The sequence below is a fragment of the Cydia strobilella genome, chromosome 10 (genome assembly GCF_947568885.1).
Source record: "Cydia strobilella chromosome 10, ilCydStro3.1, whole genome shotgun sequence".
Lineage (NCBI taxonomy): Eukaryota > Metazoa > Arthropoda > Insecta > Lepidoptera > Tortricidae > Cydia > Cydia strobilella.
This window is the reverse complement of record NC_086050.1, coordinates 9,096,497-9,120,229: the sequence shown is the minus strand read 5'-3', so window position 1 is coordinate 9,120,229 and position 23,733 is coordinate 9,096,497. Positions and strand designations below refer to the sequence as shown.

Genomic DNA, 23,733 nt, shown 5'->3' with positions numbered 1-23,733 from the left:
TCGCCCGCTCCGTGCACCCGGACGTTGCGGACGCCCTTAGGAGGCTTTCCACAATGCTTCGAGAACATTTTTAAACTCGCTACCTACTAACCGCATAATGGCCACTTAACACGTACAATTCTAACACCTTCCGTTAAATTTAATGATCGCATAAACACCGAGTTATATTGTGCTTAAATTTGGAAATTCCAAGCCACGGCTTGACGTCACACGACTGTTATAGCAAACAATTAGTCCGTCTTCACAAAGTCACAACAAGGTTTTTTAGTAGCAAGTCTCAACAATACACTGAGAGAACCACCTAAAAATAAGAAATGACTTAACACTATGTCAAATTGTCTCGTGATAACTCTCAATCATGCGCTAATCGAAACTACAACAAAAAATATTTGCGAAAAAAAGTTTAAATGCGGATTTAGCATGACTAGATATGTACATTGCTACGGTATCCGATGTATAAATATTAGGTCACGCTACAAAAATGCAATAGGTACACTATATCTCATACTCCACAGCTGCATGTCTAGTAGTTTTAATGTTCTACAAAAAGATTACGTGCCTACTAGGGTGGGTCATTTTTATTATTTCTTATTTTATTAGGGGGCACAGTAAAAAAAAAAGGTGCCATTTGGTAATTCATTATTGCACGTATTTTTAATTAATTTTAGCTTTAATTTTACTGCCTCCGGATTTTAGTTAAAATGTACGGCCATTGTGAAAGATATGTTTCTTTTTAATACTTTTTAGGGTTCCGTACCCAAAGGGTTAAAACGGGACCCTATTACTAAGACTCCGCTCCGGTGTCCGTCCGTCCGTCCGTCCATCCGTCTGTCTGTCCGTCTGTAAACAGGCTGTATCTCATGAACCGTGATAGCTAGACAGATGAAATTTTCACAGATGATGTATTTTTGTTGGCACTATAACAAAAAATACTAAAAACAGAATAAAATAAATATTTAAGTGGGGCTCCCATACAACAAACGTGATTTTTTTGCCGTTTTCTACGGAACCCTTCGTGCGCGAGTCCGACTCGCACTTGGCCTGTTTTTTTATTTATTTATTGGCTCTGATCCTTTGATATTTCGAGCCAATAATGGTTTATCTGTTTAGCTAAAGTTTGAATAAAAAAACAATACATACATTATATTCCGCCGACCATACAAAATGTAACAATATTTATATGAAAATTTTGAAATGAATCCGGAGGCAGATAATGAATTTCAATTACAAAATAATTTGAAATACTGTTTATTAGCCTTATTTCGCAACTTTTTTTAACTGTGCCCGAAGGATTTCATTCTGTCATTTATTGATTGTTAAGTCATGTACATACATTTTATAATTAAGGTGTTTACATCAGTTCGGAAAGTCATTCCATGACGTCCTGTGAGGACATACAACAATATATTTAACCGTAATCTAGGCTAAACATTATAAAATAATAATATAATAACTAATACCTTTTTTTTTCTCCATAACGAGTGACCCACCCTACTGCTTACCCATTCTACTGACCATAATATTACAATAAGAACTTCAATTGATATTATAAATCCTGACACATGCATCGCCAGACGAATACAAGCTTAATCCTAGATCAAAGGACGAACGATGTAACACGTACTTACCAGCAAGCGTAAATAAATAAATTCGTGTTAGGAATAACTTATTGGAAGTCGAACCATAAAAACGTATTAATCGGACAAACCGTACCACCGGCGTCGGTAACAATTTATTGACGGGGTGATGGGTACACGGGCTAGTAATGACAACATGATTGTGGACAGACGACATGGAAACAAGTAAAAATATGGCGGTGATAAATGGACCGGCGAAGGCACGCGAGCATCATTACGAGCTGATGATCTCCGCCGATCCAAGAGGTCAGGGTGAAGGCCTAGGCTGTGATATTGTTGCTTCCATGCGTAATTTACTGGTATTATTAGCCTGTGTTTGAACAATCATTATTACGCCGGTTCGAATCCGGCCTTCACCACTGGAGGGCTTCATCACTTTTTCTTTAATATATGACATTTATTTCAGTTTATAATCATTATATGTTGATGGATTTATTTGTTTATTATATTTTATACACATTGTATATTAACAACGAAGTTCCGTCTATTTGGTATAACTTCCGTGAGCCAAAACGCATCTAGGATAACCTACCTACGAGTATATGGTAGAACTGTTTTTCCACGAATGTTAATACATACATCTATGCGAGTGGATAAGGTTAGGTTAGAACTGTGACCATAAAATTATGCCAAAGATAGGGGAAACGAAGGTACGAGTACACTTCCATAAGCAGACGCAGATCCTATGAAAACGTTAAAAAAAGAAACGAGAGGCTATATCCGGGTTCATTAGGTAAACTACTTTGGTTAAATTCCGTAAATTACGAGTAAGCGGAATGCAAGTCGTTTCTTTATCATTCTTCACCATCGGATTCTTTAACATCGCTTACAAATACATGTAAGCAATTCCCGTGTCATCAAATTAGTCCTCTAAACATAGTGGTGTCATTAGAGGTATCCCGAGAGGCGAGTAGCTTTACCGTACGGGTGGCGCATTTGTCTATCGTTAACAAACAGATCCGAGGTCCTCTCGCCCGATAACAGACGAACTATCTTAGAAATGCCGATGGTTATTTATGGCGAAGTGGCCCGGCCAAAGGACCCATGGACGGACAAAAGACTAGACAAATGACGATGATAATCTTTTCGTTAACTTAGTTTTACTCTGCTTTATAGGAAATGAAATCTGCTTTAACTGTGCTGGTTGTCCTTTGTAGTTTTATCGCTATCAATTAAGTTCCATTAGAGAAACACTTATCTTTGTGTTAATCATCACTTTATACTACCAATATTTCTATGTAGAGCTATCACCGTAAACATCGGTGGATATTAATGCTCATTTAATTAACGTCTCAAAACATAATGAGCCAAAGAACATTATCATACTCGATTATTCAATATTTAACAGCGTATCGGGAAATTAATAACTTAATAAAATATTTGTTTACAGGGCAGCCGTTGTACGTGACGGCGCGGGCAGCGACAAATGCCTTTCAAATTCCGAGAGCTCGCGTGGGCGGGGCGGCAGACGACGTCGAACAGCGGCGCTAGATGTGACCGGCTCCAATTGAATCCGAGTATCACCGTAGTACCACTTTAGTGGTTCTATAGACGCGGTGCGGCCTCAGGCGGGGCGCCGGCCCACGCTAAGATTTATAACATTAACCATATTCGGTCTACGAATGGCGCCAATTCGACGGTTCAAATTAAAATCCGCGAAGAACACAAAACGATAACATGAGCCTGGTGCTTTGATCGATGGCTCGCGAGAACTGATTTACGCGCACCGTATCGGGGCGTAAGCGCATCCTCAGTAACTATTGCCGCGGGCACGACGTCGGGATCACGACAATCGAACATAAATATACATGGGAAATACTATGTGAGAATGATTTAATTGCAGTCAGTATCGTAAATTAACAATTTGTACAACTAAATAAAATTGAAGAATTTCCTTCAAAATATAATTAAACCTCAAGAAATATCTGAAAATGTAAAATTTTCTATTTCTGAAATGTCTCTATTTAATTATTTTTCGTGTGTTAATCAAAGCTCATTCAAAACCTGAAACATCTGAGAGCCTTTCTACTCGGTCGAGTTTAAACCTCAAACGAAGATACTCGCATGAAAGGGCAATTAATCGAATGTGAACTTGTAAACAACCAAGTTATCTCTGATATCTATGTTGTTGTACTGCGAGGGAAAAAGGTCTATTTTTGATTAGCCAGGATACCAGAAAAGTTGGTGTTGGATACGTCAGACGCGGGTACTTACTGTGTCACTTTGTTCTCGGGCGGTATTACTCTGCCAGGCATTAAAATTTTCTTGTGCAGAACGCCAGCTTGTCGCAGCTCCTAAAACAAATTAAATTTTTATACAATTAAATGACATTATTGCGTCAGAAAAAATGAGCGTCTACTTAACCATATACCTAAATAGAATTCCAATGACATACATTTGTATAAATTCACTTACGGCGCGGTGGGGCAGCACCGTGTAATTTATTTATAAGATGTAATTGTCCATAGATGGATAACAAACAACGTATCACTCTATATTATGTAGGTTAGCATGCAAGTTGTTTAAGAATTAAGCAAGTACTTGAGAAATACCATGGTATACTAGGCGCTAGAAAGTCGAGAGCTGGGTTATTCCCAACCATTATGATGTGTCAATAAAATTAGAGTTCTTCGGCGACTGATTGGTTCTTATCTAAGAGGGCTTTCCTAGTGGCTTAGCTTTCCTTAACGAGACCAGGGTACATTCAGTTACCTTATTCCAAGAGCGGAATTGGCATAGCAAATATACGAAAGCAAAATCCATCTGATCTACGACACCAATGTGAAATTTAGGCCTTGTTGTGATTAAAATTGTCAGGTTACCTCATGTTTTCTTTAACCTAACCGTAATAATTTAAGGGGAATGGAATTACACACTATAAAAATAATAATACTCATAACTTACACAGTACGAAAGATACGATACCTGCCCACTACTAGCATCCTGGATTTGTACAAATGATTGACTACCGCTAGATTGTACAATGAAATTACGGCGAGGAGTACTGGGAATCACCCCGAGTGATGTGCCTGCTCACAGATGCTCATTTATCATGGCAGTGCGAATAGAGACAATACCGCGTGTAATAATCACAATGCTCGTTTACAACCGACTAAGTAATGAATCGGATGTAATGGAGATACATCTCATCCACTGCTCATACGTTGCATATTGTGTAGATAGCACTATTAATTCCTTCGTGAACAAAATAACATTCGCAGCTTGCAACTTTGGACAAAATTGCGTTTATAATAACGACACTATAACCGAAATTCGGTAAAGTGCCCCTGCCCACAAAGCAGAGTTAAAATCTTCAGGGCCCTTGTGGCTTAAAATCCATAACAAGTACCTAACTAATGAATAAATATCACTTAAACAGACATATTTATGTTTTAGCGAAAATGGTCGAAAAATTTAAAACGCAAATTATACAAGTATTGAGTGAAAATTTGTGCTTGATTCAGCTACAGTGTAAAAGAGTTAAACGATCGTCATGGCACTCTTACGGCGCGATTCGAGAAATGAATTAGAGATTCACTAGATATGAAATAGTAAAGATATGTGACGGCCCACGGGTAAAGGTACCTTATGGCGCGTTAATAATAGCGTAAGCGCCAACCGCCATAAGGTACCTTTACCCGTGGGACGTCACATATCTTTACTATTTCATATCATGTGAATCTCTAATTCATTCCCGAATCGCGCCGTTAGTAAAAGAACTACGTAGAATAATAAATACAGTAAAATAAAAATAACGAAACAGCTGCATATGACAGCTACAAAAACAAGTTTAGAACGATCGAGTTTTAATAATTGTAACTGAGTCAATTAAAATTGTAACGCATAGAGATTACACGTAACAAGTGAAGCATAAATGTGTCCGACGACGTAATAATCGAATGGTAAACGCGAGTAATCGCTGTCAGCCGATGACAACTCGTCAGATTATTATGTGACGCAACGGAATTGAATCATTCGAATTAAATAAATCCATACGCCGGTGCTGATGTCAATTTAGAATTTTTGCGTGATTGATAGGTAACTTTAAATCAGATTATCTCTATTTTTGTAGAGCAGGTAGACAAAATAACCGGCCAAGTGCGAGATGGCTCGCGCACGAAGGGTTCCGTACCGTTACACAAAAAACGGCAAAAAAGTCACGTTTGTTGTATGGGAGCCCCACTTAAATATTTATTTTATTCTGTTTTTACTATTTGTTGTTATAGCGGCGACGTTATCTGTGAAAATTGTAACTGTCTAGCTATCACAGTTCATTAGATACAGCCTGGTGGCAGACGGACAGACAGACAAACAGACAGCGGAGCCTTAGTAATAGGGCCCGTTTTTACCCTTTGGGTACGGAACCCTAAAAACATAGTTATATAAAACACTTAGGTAAATGCTGCTGCCCTAAACATAAATTCAATAACCCGTTTTGAAACATCATTCGATGGGGTTGGCCGGTCAGTGTTTAGCAGGTGGCGCCAGCATAGCTTGCCCTGTCAATCTCTAGAATTGTGTCAAATTTTTGTTTTTTTAAAGCCCTGGATGCCAGCCCTTTATTATTATTATTATTTATTTATTTAATAAAAAATACAGAGTATTCATACAATAATCATAGCCCCGCAAAACTCAATAATGAGTTTGACTGTGGGGTCATCAGTCTCTAGATACATATGTACTTAACTTAATTTTATAGTAGTGCAATTACTACAAAATATTGAGGTAGTGTATTTTTAACATAGATTTAAATTTAGACTTCTTATTTTCACATCTTATGGCTTATGGCTTAAGTCAAATCTCATAGAAAAAGGGGCAAGCTATGATGGCGCCATCTCTGCAAAGTTTTGACAGTTGCCAACCCCATTGTTTACCATGTTCTCGTATGTAAGAGGATATATTAGCTGAGCGCCTTCTCAGATTTGAGAATTTTATGTAAATAAATCCGTCGCGCTGAAGGGGACGGCTCCTCAAATTAGTGCGATAAGGACAACTGCAGCTTAGGCGAAAAATCCTACGTAAAAATCTCAGAAATCGAGCTTTCGTTTTCGACGTTTTCCTCCTCCATGCAAAACTTAACCAATCGTAACGAAATTTTGGGAACGGAATGTGAAAGAAATGTCTGGCCGTTTTGATTTTTGCGTTTATTGCTGCCGATTTTGTATGCTAGGCGTCTGTTTACTGCGCATTTATTTAGCCGTTTTTAGCGCTATTTAAAGTAACCTAGTTCTTATAAAAACAAGAACACAAAAAAAGCAAAACGTACCGACACAGATACTGGTACCTAATATTGAACTCATCTATCCAGAGAGGAAAATGTCGAGAACGTTTGTATGGAAAAAAAATTACAACGAATGTATCCTCTTAATTGAAAGACGAACTAGTTATTGCGATTATACATAGAAATTAAAAATTAAGAATGTAGGTTGGATTTTACGATATATACAAAAGCTCTGTACCGAACTGGAGTATTTCAAAATTTCCGCACCATCTCACCAAAGAAAAAGAAAATTCACTTGTTTTTATAAGCATTTTCTATGGATCGGAAGCACCAGCACAAACGACAACGTCTTAGTTAGATGTACCTACAGCGTATAGTCGAATAATCAAAGGTAATGAATAAGTGCTTGGTTTTAATACCAACCTGTCTACAACGATAATATCGCCCAGGGTGACATAGTGAAATAATGAACATAATAATATTGTTTATGGTAATTTAATCATTGTATTCTGTTCTGTTTTTACAGCGCAAATCGAACTTTCTACTGAAGAACTCACGCGTCTATGAGGGACCGTACAAGTAATCTGAGATGACAGGCGATGACACGGCGGCGGAGCAAGTGCTCGAGTGCTCGACACTCGGCAGTCTTGACACCGACCTGTCTTCGACGATCATATCGGAAAGTGTGCAATGTGCGATTAAGAGCATACTTTTTTCATAATGTTTTTGCATAGAACTTAGTTAAATTGTGGAAACTAACGGAGATTTTCAGCTTTTAAGTGATTACGTAGACCGAAGCGTGTAACACTTATTTATTATTTAATTGTTACGCTAGTAACCATACTTTTCAGTCATAATATTATGGTCACTAGTCACTACAAAGCTTAATCAATAATCATAGTTGGAATTGAGTTGCAATGGTTTCGTTTCATTCTATTTCTAAACAAAACAAAATCAATAATATTTCCAAACACTATTATCATTAACACGCAGTGGTGTATTGAAATAAAATTAGGTTTAAAGGTCAAAACGTAGATTTAGTAGGTAAAACGGAATAATTCTGTTTTTTTTGCTGTTTTATTTGTGCGGCTAATGCCATAAATTGAAAAGTTTACCTATTGTCATATTTTACAGTTATGTGCAACGTCTACATACACACCATACTCTCCATACACACCATACATCCACGGTAGAAGACACTCTACCATGTATAAGCATTTGCTCAGAACGTAACTTAGAATAACACTCAACCATCACCAGCAGAGGTAGTTACACAAAGACAAAGGAGTTGATAATTCATGCTTCAGGTCTGGTCAGTTACCACTCGCACTGCCGCGCCATGAAAACGCCACTTTACGATAGGATTATACTGAGGGATGTATGCAAAGCAATCAGCCATACCTAAGTACGAACAAAGCGTAGTTCGTCGTGGAAACTGTGACTTTGAATCGTAAAACTGAACATTATTTAACGGCTTCCCGGTATGCTAGCACGCACGGGGTACCCTGCAGGCACAGATTAGGTGCATAATAGCAGATATGCCACCAACAAATAAATATCCCGGTTAGACATTTCTGTTTTCTTTAACAAATACAATTTCAAGTCATGGATTAAGTATGAGTAAATCGCCTGATATAGAGGTGCGTTTTATCAGACCCGATAGCCACTCTCCAGCAAGATCTGATTGCTGGCGTCATTGAAGTAAAATGTACTTAATAGATATAGCATTGTTTATTTCTAATTTATGTCCTATTTGAAGTTAGTAGACAAAAATGCATAATTTGCAAATATCAAAAGCATAAATCACTTCACTGATCGCGCAAAGAAAGTTAGTCATATTAATGATGTATCATCAATATGTGATCAAGAAAGCTGCGCTGCGATCAATTCAGACAGCATATAATTCGAGACTAGCATATCTGCAACAGTGATATGTAGTCTGTACTACAGGCTAACCTGTAACTACGAGTCGTAATACTGGTGTAAGCATGTCGTCTCATCTGGTATATGGCTGTTACTTTTCATTATGAGTAACGCACTGAAGGTAGTGTTTATGAAGACGTCATGTCATGTCATATGATACTTTTATTTTGCAATGCATCCTTGATAAATTACTGCAAAAATAATGACGCAAAATGGTACCACGAAATGTTTGATATGTGTACGATAGTCCAGTCTCTATGACTTTAAGAAACTACTAAGTAGTCAGTTAGAACTACATTTTTAAGAATTTTACTTCCATAAATTATAATAAAGCATTAAGAATAAAGAGTTTTTCGTAGGTTAGGTTTGACAAAGCCGTTTAAGTTAATCAATCATGATATTCATGATCCTATACCTATTTTTTGGCACTTCCCTAAATATAATTCTATAAGTCTCCGAAGTATGCGGCAAGTCAAATAATTATTAAACTGTACAAGTAGACAGGAAAAAACTTTAAGGCAATTTCAGTACGGGTACATAAATAAATATTGTAGGACAATTTTTACCCAGACCGATCTAGCCCCACAGTAAGCTCAATAAGGCTTGTGTTGTGGCCACTAGACGACAATATATATAATACATACTTATATACATATAAAACATCCATAACTCAGGAACAAATATTTGTGATAAACACACAAATAAATGCCCTTACCAGGATTCGAACATAAATATAAAGGTAATCATCCTTACCACTGGATTATAATAGCGCGCCGTGTTGGTTAGGTCCACTACAGCTCCCAAATTTGGCAATTTATGCAGGAGCGTTTTGATGTCCCATCTGAAACAATATTCAAAATTTTAAATTATTTGGAAAATAATAACGCCGCATAAAGAAACTAAATGTTTTCATATGAACTAAATGTTTCTTATTCAATCCTTTTATTTAATAAATTTTCGAATCAAATATAACAGGTTTGCTCAGAACTTGGCTCAACAACTTACAAGGGACCGCAGTTTTTTATGTTTTTTTTAATATACAAATATAGTCGTCCTTAGGTACACAGAGGATATAGTTATTTATAATAATTTAAAAGAAATCAGATTCTTTAAAAGATGAAACCGGAATAACACCTTCGTCAGTTGAAGTGTAAATCACTCCCAATTTACATCAGTATTTAATTTACTTCCCACTTAACACAACTCAAGGGTCAGGTGTCACGACCTGCTTCCCTGGCGTGCTGATAGGTCCAATTTTAATAATTACAATGTCTTATAAAACATGTGTCTGCAAAAATAATTATATAAAGCGCCAATCGATTTTATTAGCCGAATTTTATGGCAAGTCTGAGCAACTCTTAAGAAATTTGGGCCAAAAGCAGCAGCGCTGACTGACATGACATAATAGTGGGTTTTAAATTTATTGTAAGCACTGTTTTTCATCGCAGAACTGAGATATTTTATAAAGTCTGAGTAATCGCCCAAACGTCGAATAAGTAACAGCGGTCTTCGCTTGCGCTACTCTTTTACTTATGGGCTTTCACCATAACATTCATATAACTCATAGAGGTAGACTTACATTTCTTTTATTGCCTTATTGTGTTCCTGGACACCCTGAAACAAGGAAGAGAAATTAACATAGTAAACAAAAGCGAGGTAAAGAGTCCCCGAGTCATTAGCGCAAGGCTCCGTACTCGGTACTCCGGACAATGCGTCTTTGAGAGAGCCGCATGTAGGCGACGGACGCTGATAAGGGCGCAGATCAATCACTGCCCAAGCCCTACCTGACTGGTGTCAACGAACTTCAGGCGCTGACGGCTCTATGAGACCAAACTTCGAGTTTGGACATCCCTGTTAGAGTTAGATAAGGCATTTCAAACTAAGCCATTTGTTTAGAAACTATATGCAGGGACTCGTAATACATATTCCGGTGAAAATAATTCTAATAATCATCGCAGCAATTTACATAATTCAACAAACTAATTCATAAAAAAGAGAATTTGAAATAAGTGGTCCCCAAAATCGACGATCATAAATTTCGAAAACCCATTTCTGTTGCACCGCGGGCCAGGAATTTTGTGTAAAATTTTCAATTTTGCCTAAAATTATCTTAAATAAAATGTCAGGCCCCATAATAATAGGTTGTTTAGAGTGGCCATAATTTATGGACGGGTGTTGACATGATGTAAAAAGATTAAGGGTAAAATGGGAACACCAGGAGGTGTGTCTAAATGGGGTTAATTTTCAATTTGGTTTCGCCGGTGGCCTTTACAAATTAACAGTGGGTAATTTCAATAAATTGTTGATACTGGGAACTGCGAATAAATATTGATCATTGCTACTTGATCAAGGCTTAACATTTTATGAGAGCGATTAAAACAAAATTAAACGATGACACGAGAAAGTTGCGAAACACAACATCTTCTTCTGCCGATTCCGAGACAAGACAATTTAATTGCCGAACAACCTGTCGAGCGTACAATTGTCTGTATATTATCTGAAAAATGAATGTCAATAATGTATTTATTACCTACTTATGCCGACCGCGAAAGAGGTGACTTGTAAGCTATTATGTAGCTGTAGGTACCTAATCGCTTGTAGTTAAATATGGAATTATGATTGCGATTACTCGGTGAATTAAAAAGTTTGTTTTGACAATTGATAAAGGGAGCGGTGAAAATCCTTTAGAAGAATATAACTTAATCAATTTAGTGGGGGTGTTATATTGTGAACGGCAAAGTCCAAAAGGATGACGTCAAACACTCGCAACCTCCGGAATCTTAGTGTCGTTTCCAATTACCGAAGAACAAATAAAAGGCAAAGCGAACAAAGGAATTTATTGCAATCGCGGATTTTCACGACTGCAGCTCGCGCACGTATCACGTGATCAATATGATCATGTTTGCGCTTCCTTTTAAAAACGAAAATATCTTGGTGACACATTTTAGTACGTATTTTATTAAGCGATTTAAGCACAACTGAATTACCTACTCTAAAAGCTCCCTCACATTATATTGAATAAATAAGAATATAAGACGACATAAAATAACAAACTAGTCTTGTACATAATAAAATTTACCTCTGCCATAAATCAGTTATGGAGAAAAATGTAGCACACAATCAACGACTCGTATATTGTTTATGAGAATAAAAAAATCGCTGACAGGTAACAATATCACAAATTGACGCTTCGTAATATCAAGCCCTCAAAACGTATTGAGAATTAAATATATAGCACTAGTAAAGCAATAAAATTGAAGAGATGATCCTTGATCTTAAATAGAATCCATTACGATATAAATGACAATCGTAATTCTCAATCGCAAGAGTTGAATTTGCACGCACCGGTACACTACACCTACATAGATATAATCGTACCGAGAGCAAAAACATTACACATTACACCTGAGGGCCCACATTTTTCTTTTATAGTATTATATTTAAAAAAGATTTTTAATGCCTAGATTCCCTATCCATTGAATGTTTTTAAATTATTTGACTTATTATTTATTCGGGCAACAAAAATATTAAACAGGAACTTTCATTGGGCATATAATAATATAATTTGGCTGTGTATTAATATTTTAGATTGGTCACTTTTTATAATAAAACTTCATCTGTTTATGAAAACGGGTAACAACGTAAATATTTTATGTAATATATAGGTATATAGAATACCTAAGGTTAAGATACCTACATAAGCTCTAAATACCCCATTTTTAAATAATGCTAACATATGCATACTAGTACTTTAAATTAACAAATTTTCTAATCCACAAAACACTTCAAATTTATTTACCAATGGTATACTAGCCCCGATGCCCCCGATGCATATATTTTCGTCCAGTCAGACCATTTTTTGAGGTTCTCGCGATGGTACAAAAATAATGTTTCAGTTTAAAAATCACTAATATTTAATGCCAATACTAATGTAGTTTTTATTCTACAATAAATAAGTTTTAATACAAAAAATACCGTATGTACTGAAAGAAAAAAAATAACGTTTTTTTTTTGATAGGTAGAAATATACCAGATATGAAATGGGCTATTACTAGGGAAAGCAACACGGCTCTGCCAATGTACTAACAATTATATTTCAAGCCTATGCATGCAGCAGTGCTGTAGGAGAGAGGACAACATGATATTGACAACGTTTCTGAAAAGTACATTTTCTCAGTAATAAAAGTCTCATGGAATTTTATTATACGATCAAAATAAACTAGATTAAACATTACAATTATGGTTCCCATTACTGGGTCATTTTATCATCACGTGTAATAGTAGATTGTTAACCAAGGGACGAAAGGCACTCATTTCTGCCGAGGTATTTTGGCGCTCGAATGCAGTGAGAGCGCCAATAGTCCGAGGCAGAAATTATGCCTATCACCCGAGTTAAACACTCTACTTTTCATTTCGAATACGAGGAAAGTAAAATGCATGTATTTTTTTTGAAACATGACTAAGTATACATTTTTATAGTATTTCTTGAGGGTACTTTCAATTAACAATTCAGACAAAAGTATCGTTATTTATGGAATGGAGAGTCAAATATCAAAATGAAAAATTTATTACAAATCCATTTAAACTCAAATTTCAATTGCGTATCGTAAAAAAATTAAAAAAGTCGTACTTCGAACGTAAAATGCTCTAGTGCAGACACGTATCATTTTCTGCGCACCTTTTAGAACAACAATGACCCTCTTTCAGAGCATGAGAAATGAAAAATTTATTTAACAAAATTGTTATGTGGAACTAGAACGCTTTTGCATTTGGGCTCGTACCGTCGTACCTATAGTCAAAATTCCTAATTATGAAACGCCTAATGGCCATTATACCAGGTTTTTCAATTTTTAATTACTTATTTCAATAGTTGCCTATCACGGTGTTCTGCTAGAGTCAAAAGATAGATGCGACGACGAGCGAAGCGAGGACCCAACAAGCAAAATAGTCTCAGAACACATATGTTATAGGAATAAGACACTTATAAGATTCTTATATTGATTTTGGCGTTCGCAATTACTCTTAAATGCGTCTCAGAAAATGCTATTTAGTATTTGATCACGATTACTCTGATAATTAGCCTTTTAAGCGCTTATAAAACTAAGTATATAAACCACTATAAGCCGCACCCTCTTTTAAAAGCTTTTAGTAAGAGCAATCAGACTTAAGAATGAAGCTTCTTATAAATAGCACTTGTAAGCGCTTTTAAGATTGCTTATTAGGCTACTATAGACCCGAATCTCCTATTAAAGCTGCCTATAAGTGTAAATACACTTGATTCCATTTACACTTGTTACTAAGTTTTATAAGCGCTAATAAGTACAATATTTGAATCCGTTACAAATAAAATAGTTTTATTAAAGCATTTGTAAGTCGTAATTCAATCTAGTTTTATGCAAGCTTATAAACTCTCTTAATGATACTACTTATTCCAATAACATACTTGCCGCATAAACGTAATGGTTTTATAAGAGCTATGTTCAATGCTGTTATTGTCAAAGAAACACTTATTGATTCGTTGGCAAAGTTATTATAAGTCATGATAACAACATGGCGAGTGAATGCAGTGACTATGGGACATTATAGAACCGAGTTTGCCAATAGTGGTATTGTAAAACACTTCAAAATGCTAGCCTAAAATGGCTACCGAAAATGACTAATGGGGAAGATTTTGTTATTTTAAAATAATGAATACGAATGTATAATTACTTATTTTAAGAGGGGCTTTAAAATTTAAACCAGAAACTTGGAAACCAACATATTGCATGAAGTTCCCTGTATGTTTTTGATTAACAACATAAAATAACGAACACTGATAAATTACCTATAGTATAATATAACTTACCTTATTAATGTCTAAAATATTATGAAGTATTTTAATAAAGTTTTTACTATTACACGAAGAACTGAATGTTTGACTGAACGAAATGAACGAGTAAGAACTTGCAGAAGAATTATGAAGTGTATAACAATCTAGTTTAGTTTTATAAGAGACTAATAATAGATTTCGTAGGAGTGTGCGGTTTTACAAATTGCCGCTACACGGCTGTTACAGCATAAAGTGGGCCTTTTTCCGGGCTTGTAAGCGCTTATAAGTTCGCTATAAGTCTATTGAAAATTGGTCTTAGGATAATTATAAAACCGCTTTTTGCTCGTTGGGAGGAGCGTGTTAGGTTAACCGTGTAGGGGCGTGTGACCAAACAGCGCGCGAAGCTGAGCGAGCGAAGACAGCGTGCCAGAACCTATTTTATGTGTTTTATAGTGTTAATTTAGAAGAAAAAGCTTATTTTGTGTTATGTATATCGTTTAGTTAAAACAAGTTCCTTTTCACTGAAATAAATTTATATATGAGAACCATTAAATAAACATTATCTTGACCACGACCACGACACAAGCGAACACTAAAGTTTTCTACTCATAGATAGGTTCAATGATTTAAATACGATGACAATAACTTTATTATATAAGGATCCTTTTATTATATTAAAATGACAGCTTATGTAATGATTATCGATATCCAAAATTTAAAATGTGCATTTAACTTTATTTGCTATCAAAATATTTTAAAGAAACTTAATTTTTGAATTAATAGATAGCAGCTTTCTTTTTAAAATGTCCAACATAATAATTCAGTTGCCCAGTAAATACTTGGTACCTGCCTAAAAATAAACAGAAGCTGTAAAGGCATTAAAATATAATTCATATTGATATCATTTATGGCTCCGTTTTTGTTGCCAATCTATTTATTTTAGTACCCAATTATATATTTTTAAACTACCCAAATTCGATTAATTAGTTGACCGGTTAAATACGTGCCTTTTTATTTATTGTCGGTTATATTTAGGGAAATCGTAACAGTAATAAATTATCCATATAAACGAAAGTCCTCTAAGTAAGGTCATTTCAATTTCCTCTGGAGCATCGCCAACTATTTCTAATCCATCACAAGTTACCACAACAAAGAAATAATCTGTAAGTTCATAAAACTTATACGTAAGTAAATGTAATGTAAGTATAGTAAAATACTACAGTAAAGCGAAAGACTGTATAGTATAAATATCTCTTTGCGTTGTTGCCTAGTATCAGAGGGCCTACCGCGAACCACGCTCGACGTGTTGCGGTGTTGCCTCTCTGCCGCACTAGTAAATTCGTACGTAAGTGTGACAGGGAGGCAACACGTCAAACGTAGTTCGCGGTAGGCCCTCTGTACTCACAGTCTCACACGAGTAGGGTACCTACATGACACTACGCAGAGAAGCATTTCTTGTGCCAGACGAAAATATCACGTTAAGTATGCGTAGAGTTGTGCCGTTCGCGACAACGTTCTCCGTGTTGTATGGGGAATGTTCTCGCTCGAGAATGTTTCTCATAGTAAACGGAGAACATTCTCGAGAACGGTACAACTGTAAGTATGAGTATGCAGCTTTTTTTTCCTAAAATAAATAATTTTTGCGGATTACTGTTTAAGCTAAACGTTTTTGCTGTCGCTGCATATTCATGTTTCGTGTCGACCGATACAGTAGGTGAAATAAATAATGGTGCGCTGGTATCATTTGGACTTGGACGCACCTTATTGATCTCACGTATTGAATGCTTTAGTTCTAATTGCAGCAGAAACTGAAATTTTCATAGTGTAAACTAAACTCAGTGAAAAAGCAATTTATATCAATAATTATTTTATTAACCCAAACACAATAGGTCATAACATAACACACATTAAAAATATGTATTCTCATGCATGGTACGATCGGCCTTTGACAATAATAATTAGGATAAATTTAAAAGTGGAAAAATTACTGCCTTGGGTGAGACTTGAACTCACGGCCTCTGGATCTCCAGAGCACCCAAGGCAGTAATTTTTCCACTTTTAAATTTATTCTAAGCTTAATAACATCGATCGCAGACGTTTCTGCTTGTTAAAAATTAATATAGAATGGGTAGCACATCGTAACTGGTGAATTTCCAATATGACTTGGAACTCCGGTGGCCGTTAAAGAAGTGTAACACTCTTACGGTAGATGTCGCTAGGGTCCCCTAGACCCATATAGTGGGAAGATTTTCTGACTATGGATGAGGTCTTGGTGGCTCAGTTGGCAGAGCGCTGGAGTATCTATCCAGAGATCCAGAGGCCGTGAGTTCAAGTCTCACCCAAGGCAGTAATTTTTTCCACTTTTAAATTTATTCTAAGCTTAATAGCATCGATCGCAGACGTTTCTGCTTGTTAAAAATTAATAATAATTAGGATATATCCCAACCCATAAACCTTAATGCGACTGGAATAATGTGTTTAATAAAATAATCAACGCGGCAGTTGAATAAATCGCCGATTGCCCGCTGACAAACCCATGCGATGTGACAACACATTACTTACAGGACTGTGTCGTGCCAGCGATAAATGTGACTTTGTCATTTTTACGACATGCCACTTATAATACATATTTGCAAACATGGAATGAAGAAGGGTACCACATGTAGAGATGTCCCTATTGACTTATTATATAAAACACATGTATATTTTCGAATATATTCGCATTCTTTCTAATATTGCAAAAATTAGAAGCATGCAGAAACAAAAAAATATAGTATACAGTAAAAACGCGTGTAATGTGGGAATGTAAATCGCAGGGCGAAAACATAAAATGAAAAAGGCCGCAGACCTCCTATCAAATAACAAGTGGCAAGCTCTGGCTTATCGCGCCATCGCGTGTCGACTAAACGAACAACATTTCGCGCACCTCGATCATATTTGACAAATGCGGGGATCAAATAATGGCCAATGCTTTCAACCTCATGTTGTGTAAGCTAAGAGATTTTCAACCTAACAGAGAAAACAGATATTCACTATTCAGAATAGAACACGTTAACAAATATTTTTTTGATCAAAATTTCATTTTAGATTTAAACATTTATAGTGCCACATTCACTCTACAGTCCAGTCCAGTCAGCTCAGTCGAGAAGGAATGTTTCATAATTAGATTACAAGATTTAACCCATCCTAACATGGCAAGGTTATTATAATACCTACCGGTAAAAAATCATATAACCGACTACATACCTTATGCGTGCGACTTCGTCTACGTATAATGTTGATTTCTGTTACAGAAACTATCCTACTTTTATTTCCTTTCCCAGTGAAAACTATCTTCATACCAAATTTTATCTATGTAAATCTAATCGATGAATCGGTTAAGTGTGTAGAGTTAACAAATAGAGACACACAGACAGACAAAATTACTTTAGTATTTATAATAGGGATAAGCACACAGCACCGATAGTAAATTTTATTGTGCTATTCAAAGCCCAATTTTTATTATTACTTAATAACAACCGGGAGTAACATTGCAAAATTGAAATGTAACGGTGAGTCAACATTATGTTCGAGTATTAGATTTCAAATTGAGTGGTGTCGAGAAGACAAATCTAGTCGCGATCAAACAGAATTTACGAGGTTACAAGAAAGAGCTTGTCGAAGCTTATCGAGATCCAAACACCGAATAACTTTGGTGACTTTCACCACATGCTCTCCAATAGTAAAACTAGGAGAAACAACAACAAACCGACATTTGAGGCTCATTATTTAGACCTAAATAAAAACAGCTCTAAATAACCAAACAACTTGAGTCACCTTTGTAAATATTCAAAGATTTAAAACATCCATTAACATGCCTGCACCATTTTAATTATTATTCAGATTCATTGTACATTGTTAAGTGACAAAATTTTAAGGCGCCGCGGTCTATAAATGATTTATAGAGTAACTGTTCTGACTTCTCAAAAATGCATGATCATCATCTGTTTGATGATTTCAAAGCCTATTTTATTTGTTGTGATGTACGATTGAGTTTCCATTGTTTCATAGCTGATATTCAGCCGAGTCGGCGTTGGTCGTGTCGTCATGTTGTTTTTCGACAATCATCTGATCCGTTACGCCATTTATTCGAATGGTAATGATGGCATAATTGACAGAGGGCAACTATTGTTCGTATTGTGTTCTATTGATATAAGTTTTGTCGCCTTGTAATGGCGGAGTTAGAGGCGTTGTTTTTGAGGTCGTTACTGAATCTGTCTCTTTTGATAGGAATGCGACTGCTGCAGTAGACTGTAAAGGGGAGGAGCTGTTTTTTAGAAGTATGAGAACTTGTTTGTTTTTATTCTAGTTGATTTTGTTCTTCTTATTTGAATGCATAATCGCAAGAATAATTCCTGCTCGTATTTTTAACGCAACCATACACGTTAACAATCGTTGTTTATGTTGCGGTTGCGAATGCAAAACGTAACGTTGGGAGGCCATTGCTTCGCTTTAAAGATTGCGCAAAGAGGGACATGATTGCCTTCCATATCGACCACCGAGACTGGGAGAGGCTCGCAGAACAGCGGACGGAATGACGCAAACATGTTGTGGAAGGTCGCAAGTTTTGCGATGAGACCTGGTTCGCCGCACTTGCTGACAAGAGGAAAAAACGACGACAAGGCGTCTCAGTACCGTTTTCAGCAATTCTCTCTTGTCAGGCCTGTGGTAGACCATGTCGGTCTCGCATCGGTATATTCAGCCACCAAAAACGGTGTCTCTCCGGTGTTACACCATAAATCGTCTGCAATAGACGCAAATGCCAATGATGACACGTTAACAGGTAACTTTGCGACAGGTCGTACTTTTCGTATTTAAATTTAATTTTGTGATGGTTGCTAAAATTACTTTATGATTGCTAATATGGATTGGAAACAGAATGGATATAGTCGTCGCTGCCGGTCTCTTGCCAGCGTCAACGTGCCAGCTCTTCTCGAGCCTGTTGGTATTGTAAGAGACGATGGTAAGAGACCGGACGGAATGTAACTAATTCCATGGAAGATGGGACGGGTGCTGGTGTGGGACGCCACATGTGTAGACACACCCTAGCCCCCTCTCATCTCCACGGCTCTACTGCAAAAGCCGGCGCGGCGGCAGAGGCGGCTGAAATATTGAAAAAGACAAAATATAGGGGTCTCGGCCCCGAATACGATTTCGTACCTATTGGCGGCGAGACCCTTGGCACGTGAGGTCCGAACGTGTCTACACTATTTAAGTAATTGTCTAAAAGAATAGTTGACGTCGCCGGTGATCTTAGGGCTGGCAGCTTCCTCGCACAAAGAGTAAGCATTGCGATACAGCAAGGAAATGCTGCCTGCATCTACGGCACCATGCCGCAGGGGAATAGTTTTTAGTTATTTATTTTAAGATTAGTTTTATTTATTTTTCGTTTTTGGTTTTAACGTTTTATAAGTTAGTTATTTAATTTTGTATTAATTATGTAATGTAAACATATCTTTGTATAATACATATATTGATGATTAAATGTCAAGATCCATGTACATAGTTATATCAAAATAAGGCTAGAACCAACAATATTAAATGAGTATCCCATAAAGCGTAAATGTCAAAATCAATCCAAAGTAAGACATAAAATTTAAGGGCCCACAATTGCCTAGCCACTAAAAGTCGTTCATTGTCACTATAATTGATATGTGGCCAGTTTTTCATGTATGCGGGCATTGTCAACACTCCAAGCAATGTTTTACTAACTTCTAGAGGAATGTTTGTCTCACTCATACGGGTGCCAATACAGTCATTTTAATTTGTCAGAAAAAATTGAAGTGTATTTTTAAAGTAGCGTAAAAAAGACAGAATTAGACAACTATGGTTTCATAACATGAAGTGTTATATAAAAATGGAAAAAAGCCTCGTTAAAATCGGATCCCGTTTTCGATTGGTGCGATTAATCGAATGAAAAGCCGCTGTATCGAATGTCAGCATTTATCGCGCCTAATTGTGGCCTGTGCGCCGAAATTGTGTCCCACCAACGAGTTGGGTGGCGCGATCACTGATAGGGAGTGCGGGTTTCAACAAACTATTTTTCTCATAACTAAAACAAATTACTAACAGTTATTAGCTACGCTCATAAAAGGTGAGCTATCGTTTTTGAGAGCCTATGTTCGTAAATTAGCTAATCGCAAATTGCGAGATTTGGGCGCAATATATACCGTCGTCCGTTGTCAAGGTCATTTAAGATTGCATGCCTTATTAAGCATAACAACACTGACCTTTTTTCATAATTGCTAACACCATAAATATATTTCAATCACATATTCAAAACTCAAATCCTACTTAGGAACCTCAAATATTTAAAAAACGCGAAATCTTCGGTTTCTTTTAAATATTTAAGTTTATTTTCCTCGTTCAAAACGCACGTGTTAAATTAAATTTCAAGTGACACTTATATGAGCTTATCTTGTAAGCCAGACGCATAAAGTCACAACGGTGAATCCCGATCATTTATATGGATTTTGTGAGCAGTCACCAAAAAAATTGGCTTAAAGCCGTTACAATACCTCAAGATGACTTGCTTAATGGACACTACATTATCATTTGTCGAGTACGTGTTAATAACGAAATTTTGACTGTTTTTTAGGGTTCCGTACCTCAAAAGGAAAAAACGGAACCCTTATAGGATCACTCGTGCGTCTGTCTGTATGTCCGTCTGTCACAGCCTATTTTCTCCGAAACTATTGGACCAATTAAGTTGAAATTTGGTACACATATGTAAGTTTGCGACGAGGACGAAGATGGGCATGTATCGTAAACAAATGAATTTTAAACATGGGGGCCACTTTTGGGGGGTAAATGAGAAAATTTAAAATTAGTTTTTCTAACTATATTTGTTACATATCAAATGAAAGAGCTCATTGTGAGAATCTCAAATATATTTTTTTTGTAATTTTAAAATATATAGTTTAGAAAATATTTAAGAAAATAACCAAAAAATGACCATTCCCCCCCCCCCTTTATCTCCGAAACTACTGGCTCTAAAATTTTGAAAAAAATACACAAAATAGTTCTTTACCCATAGATGACAGGAAAACCTATTAGAAATGTGCAGTCAAGCGTGAGTGGGACTTAATTACTTAGTTTTTGATCCGACCCCTGACGGGTTTTTTATAAGACATTTAACTCATGTTTCACATATAAAATACATTGTTAAAATTGTGTAATGTACGGAACCCTTGGAACGCGAGTCCGACTCGCACTTGGCCGGTTTTTAGGTTTCCGTACGGAAAAAACGGAACCCTTATAAGATCACTCGTGCGTCTGTCTGTCTGTCCGTCTGTCACAGCCTATTTTCTGGACCAATTAATTGGTCCGAAACTACTGGACCAATTAATTTGAAATTTGGTATACATATGTAAGTTTGTGATCCAAAGATGGACATGTAACGTGAACATATGAATTTTAAACATGGGGTCACTTTTGGGGTAAATGAGAAAATTACAAAAAAAAAAAAAACAAATTATATTGTGTTATATATCAAATGAAAGAGCTCATTATGAGAATATCAAATATATTTGTTTTATAATTTTAAGAGAAACAGTGTAGAAGTTATTCAAGAAAATAAGCAAAAAATTACCTCCCCTTATCTCCGAAACTACGGGGTCTGAAATTTTGAATTTGAGTTTTTTAGACTCGCGTTTCACACAAAAATACATTGTTTAAATTATGTAATTGGAACGCGAGTCCGACTCGCACTTGGCCGGTTTTTTTAAACAGAATAACTTTATTACAAAAACACAAATGCTGGTCGCAAAAATATTACGCCTACAACGCTACACTATATTCACTTGTTATCCATACCTGTATAATACAACAAGACTAAAATAAAAGAGTACGTACGAAGCTGAAGAGTTTAATTTACCAGTAAGTCACACGAAAGACCATAATTTGCGAATTCAATCATTGTCCGTCCGTATCCTTTCGTGAAATTTATAAACGCTCGGATCTTTTATGGTTAATAATCGCCCAAATTATTACACTTGACAACTGGACGTGTTGAACGGAATGTGAAAACACCACCCTTCAACACTGACATCCTTTGTAGCGCGCCTTGTATGGACAGAGAGCTAAACTGTGGAAGAGCCGCTTAAAATACACGTGATAGAAGTTAAAGATGGTTTAAGTAGATACTAGCATAACATTTATTTAAGACTCAAACTGTCGTATAATAATTTTAGATCTAGGCAACCATGTTATATTCAAACAGCAAGCAGTTGCCACAAAAAAAAAACAATCAACAATTTTCTTTTTTTTTTCTAATCTTATGGTTTTAAGCTGTTTAATTAAAGCGTTACTTTAAGGGTTTCTGAATCACCTTATATCTGCGTGGCGAGGAGTCAAAACACAACGACCAAGAAAGCTGATTACACGGTGCTCCCACGATCTCGTGCCCTGCCGTCTCGTGAAGTACGAAACCTGGCGCGTACGTGTCAAAAGATGTAATTATGAAGAAATCCAATCAGCAGGCCAGCCGAGCCGCGACGTTGATTGAGCGATAAATTCCCCAGAGATAAATCACCGGAACGCGACAAACGACAAAACAACCCTTCACAAAAACGCAGAATAGATAGCGGTCAAAGGTCAGGTCAGTAATCAGAATCAATCACAATCATAGGCTACCAATAAACTTAAATTACAATACAAGTATGGATTATAAAGAAATATATACGACCAATGAGAGATCGAGACATTCGAGACTGATGGCGCCGCGGCGCCAATGTATTTCAGGTCACAGATTCTGAATCAGAATTTCAATCGTTTCGAACACAACTGACCCTTATATGGTGACACGGTTTTTAAACGTGTTAATTTGTGAACTGTAAACAAGCCAGTGGAATTTTTATTCGTTTTTGTACGTATCAAAATTACGAAATAAATTTCCTCGAAAATAAAGAACACCATACGATTTTTTAAACCTATCTACTTAATTTATCTAAGGAAACTACTTCAAACACGGTTTATTAGTTTCTGTTTTAAAGTGCAAGTGGGTGACTTTTCGTGAAAATGTCCTTTCCTATTGTCATTGTTCTTGAATGCGGTTAATAACGAATTGTATATGTTACAAAGAAAATATGTCATAAGATAGAAGT

At 36.4% G+C, this 23,733-nt stretch overlaps 1 protein-coding gene across 2 annotated transcripts in view; it reads right to left on the bottom strand.

Moving 5' to 3' along the window:
* The window catches only part of LOC134744632 (RNA/RNP complex-1-interacting phosphatase), an 83,338-nt gene that overhangs the window by 30,440 nt on the left and 29,165 nt on the right, over nucleotides 1-23,733 (bottom strand). For both annotated transcript variants that reach the window (XM_063678516.1, XM_063678517.1), the window contains exons 3-5: nucleotides 10,361-10,395; nucleotides 9,535-9,622; nucleotides 3,852-3,931 (exon numbers count right to left, since the gene is read on the bottom strand). In XM_063678516.1, coding sequence (XP_063534586.1) covers nucleotides 3,852-3,931; nucleotides 9,535-9,622; nucleotides 10,361-10,395 — 203 coding nt within the window. The remainder of the gene's footprint in view (nucleotides 1-3,851; nucleotides 3,932-9,534; nucleotides 9,623-10,360; nucleotides 10,396-23,733) is intronic.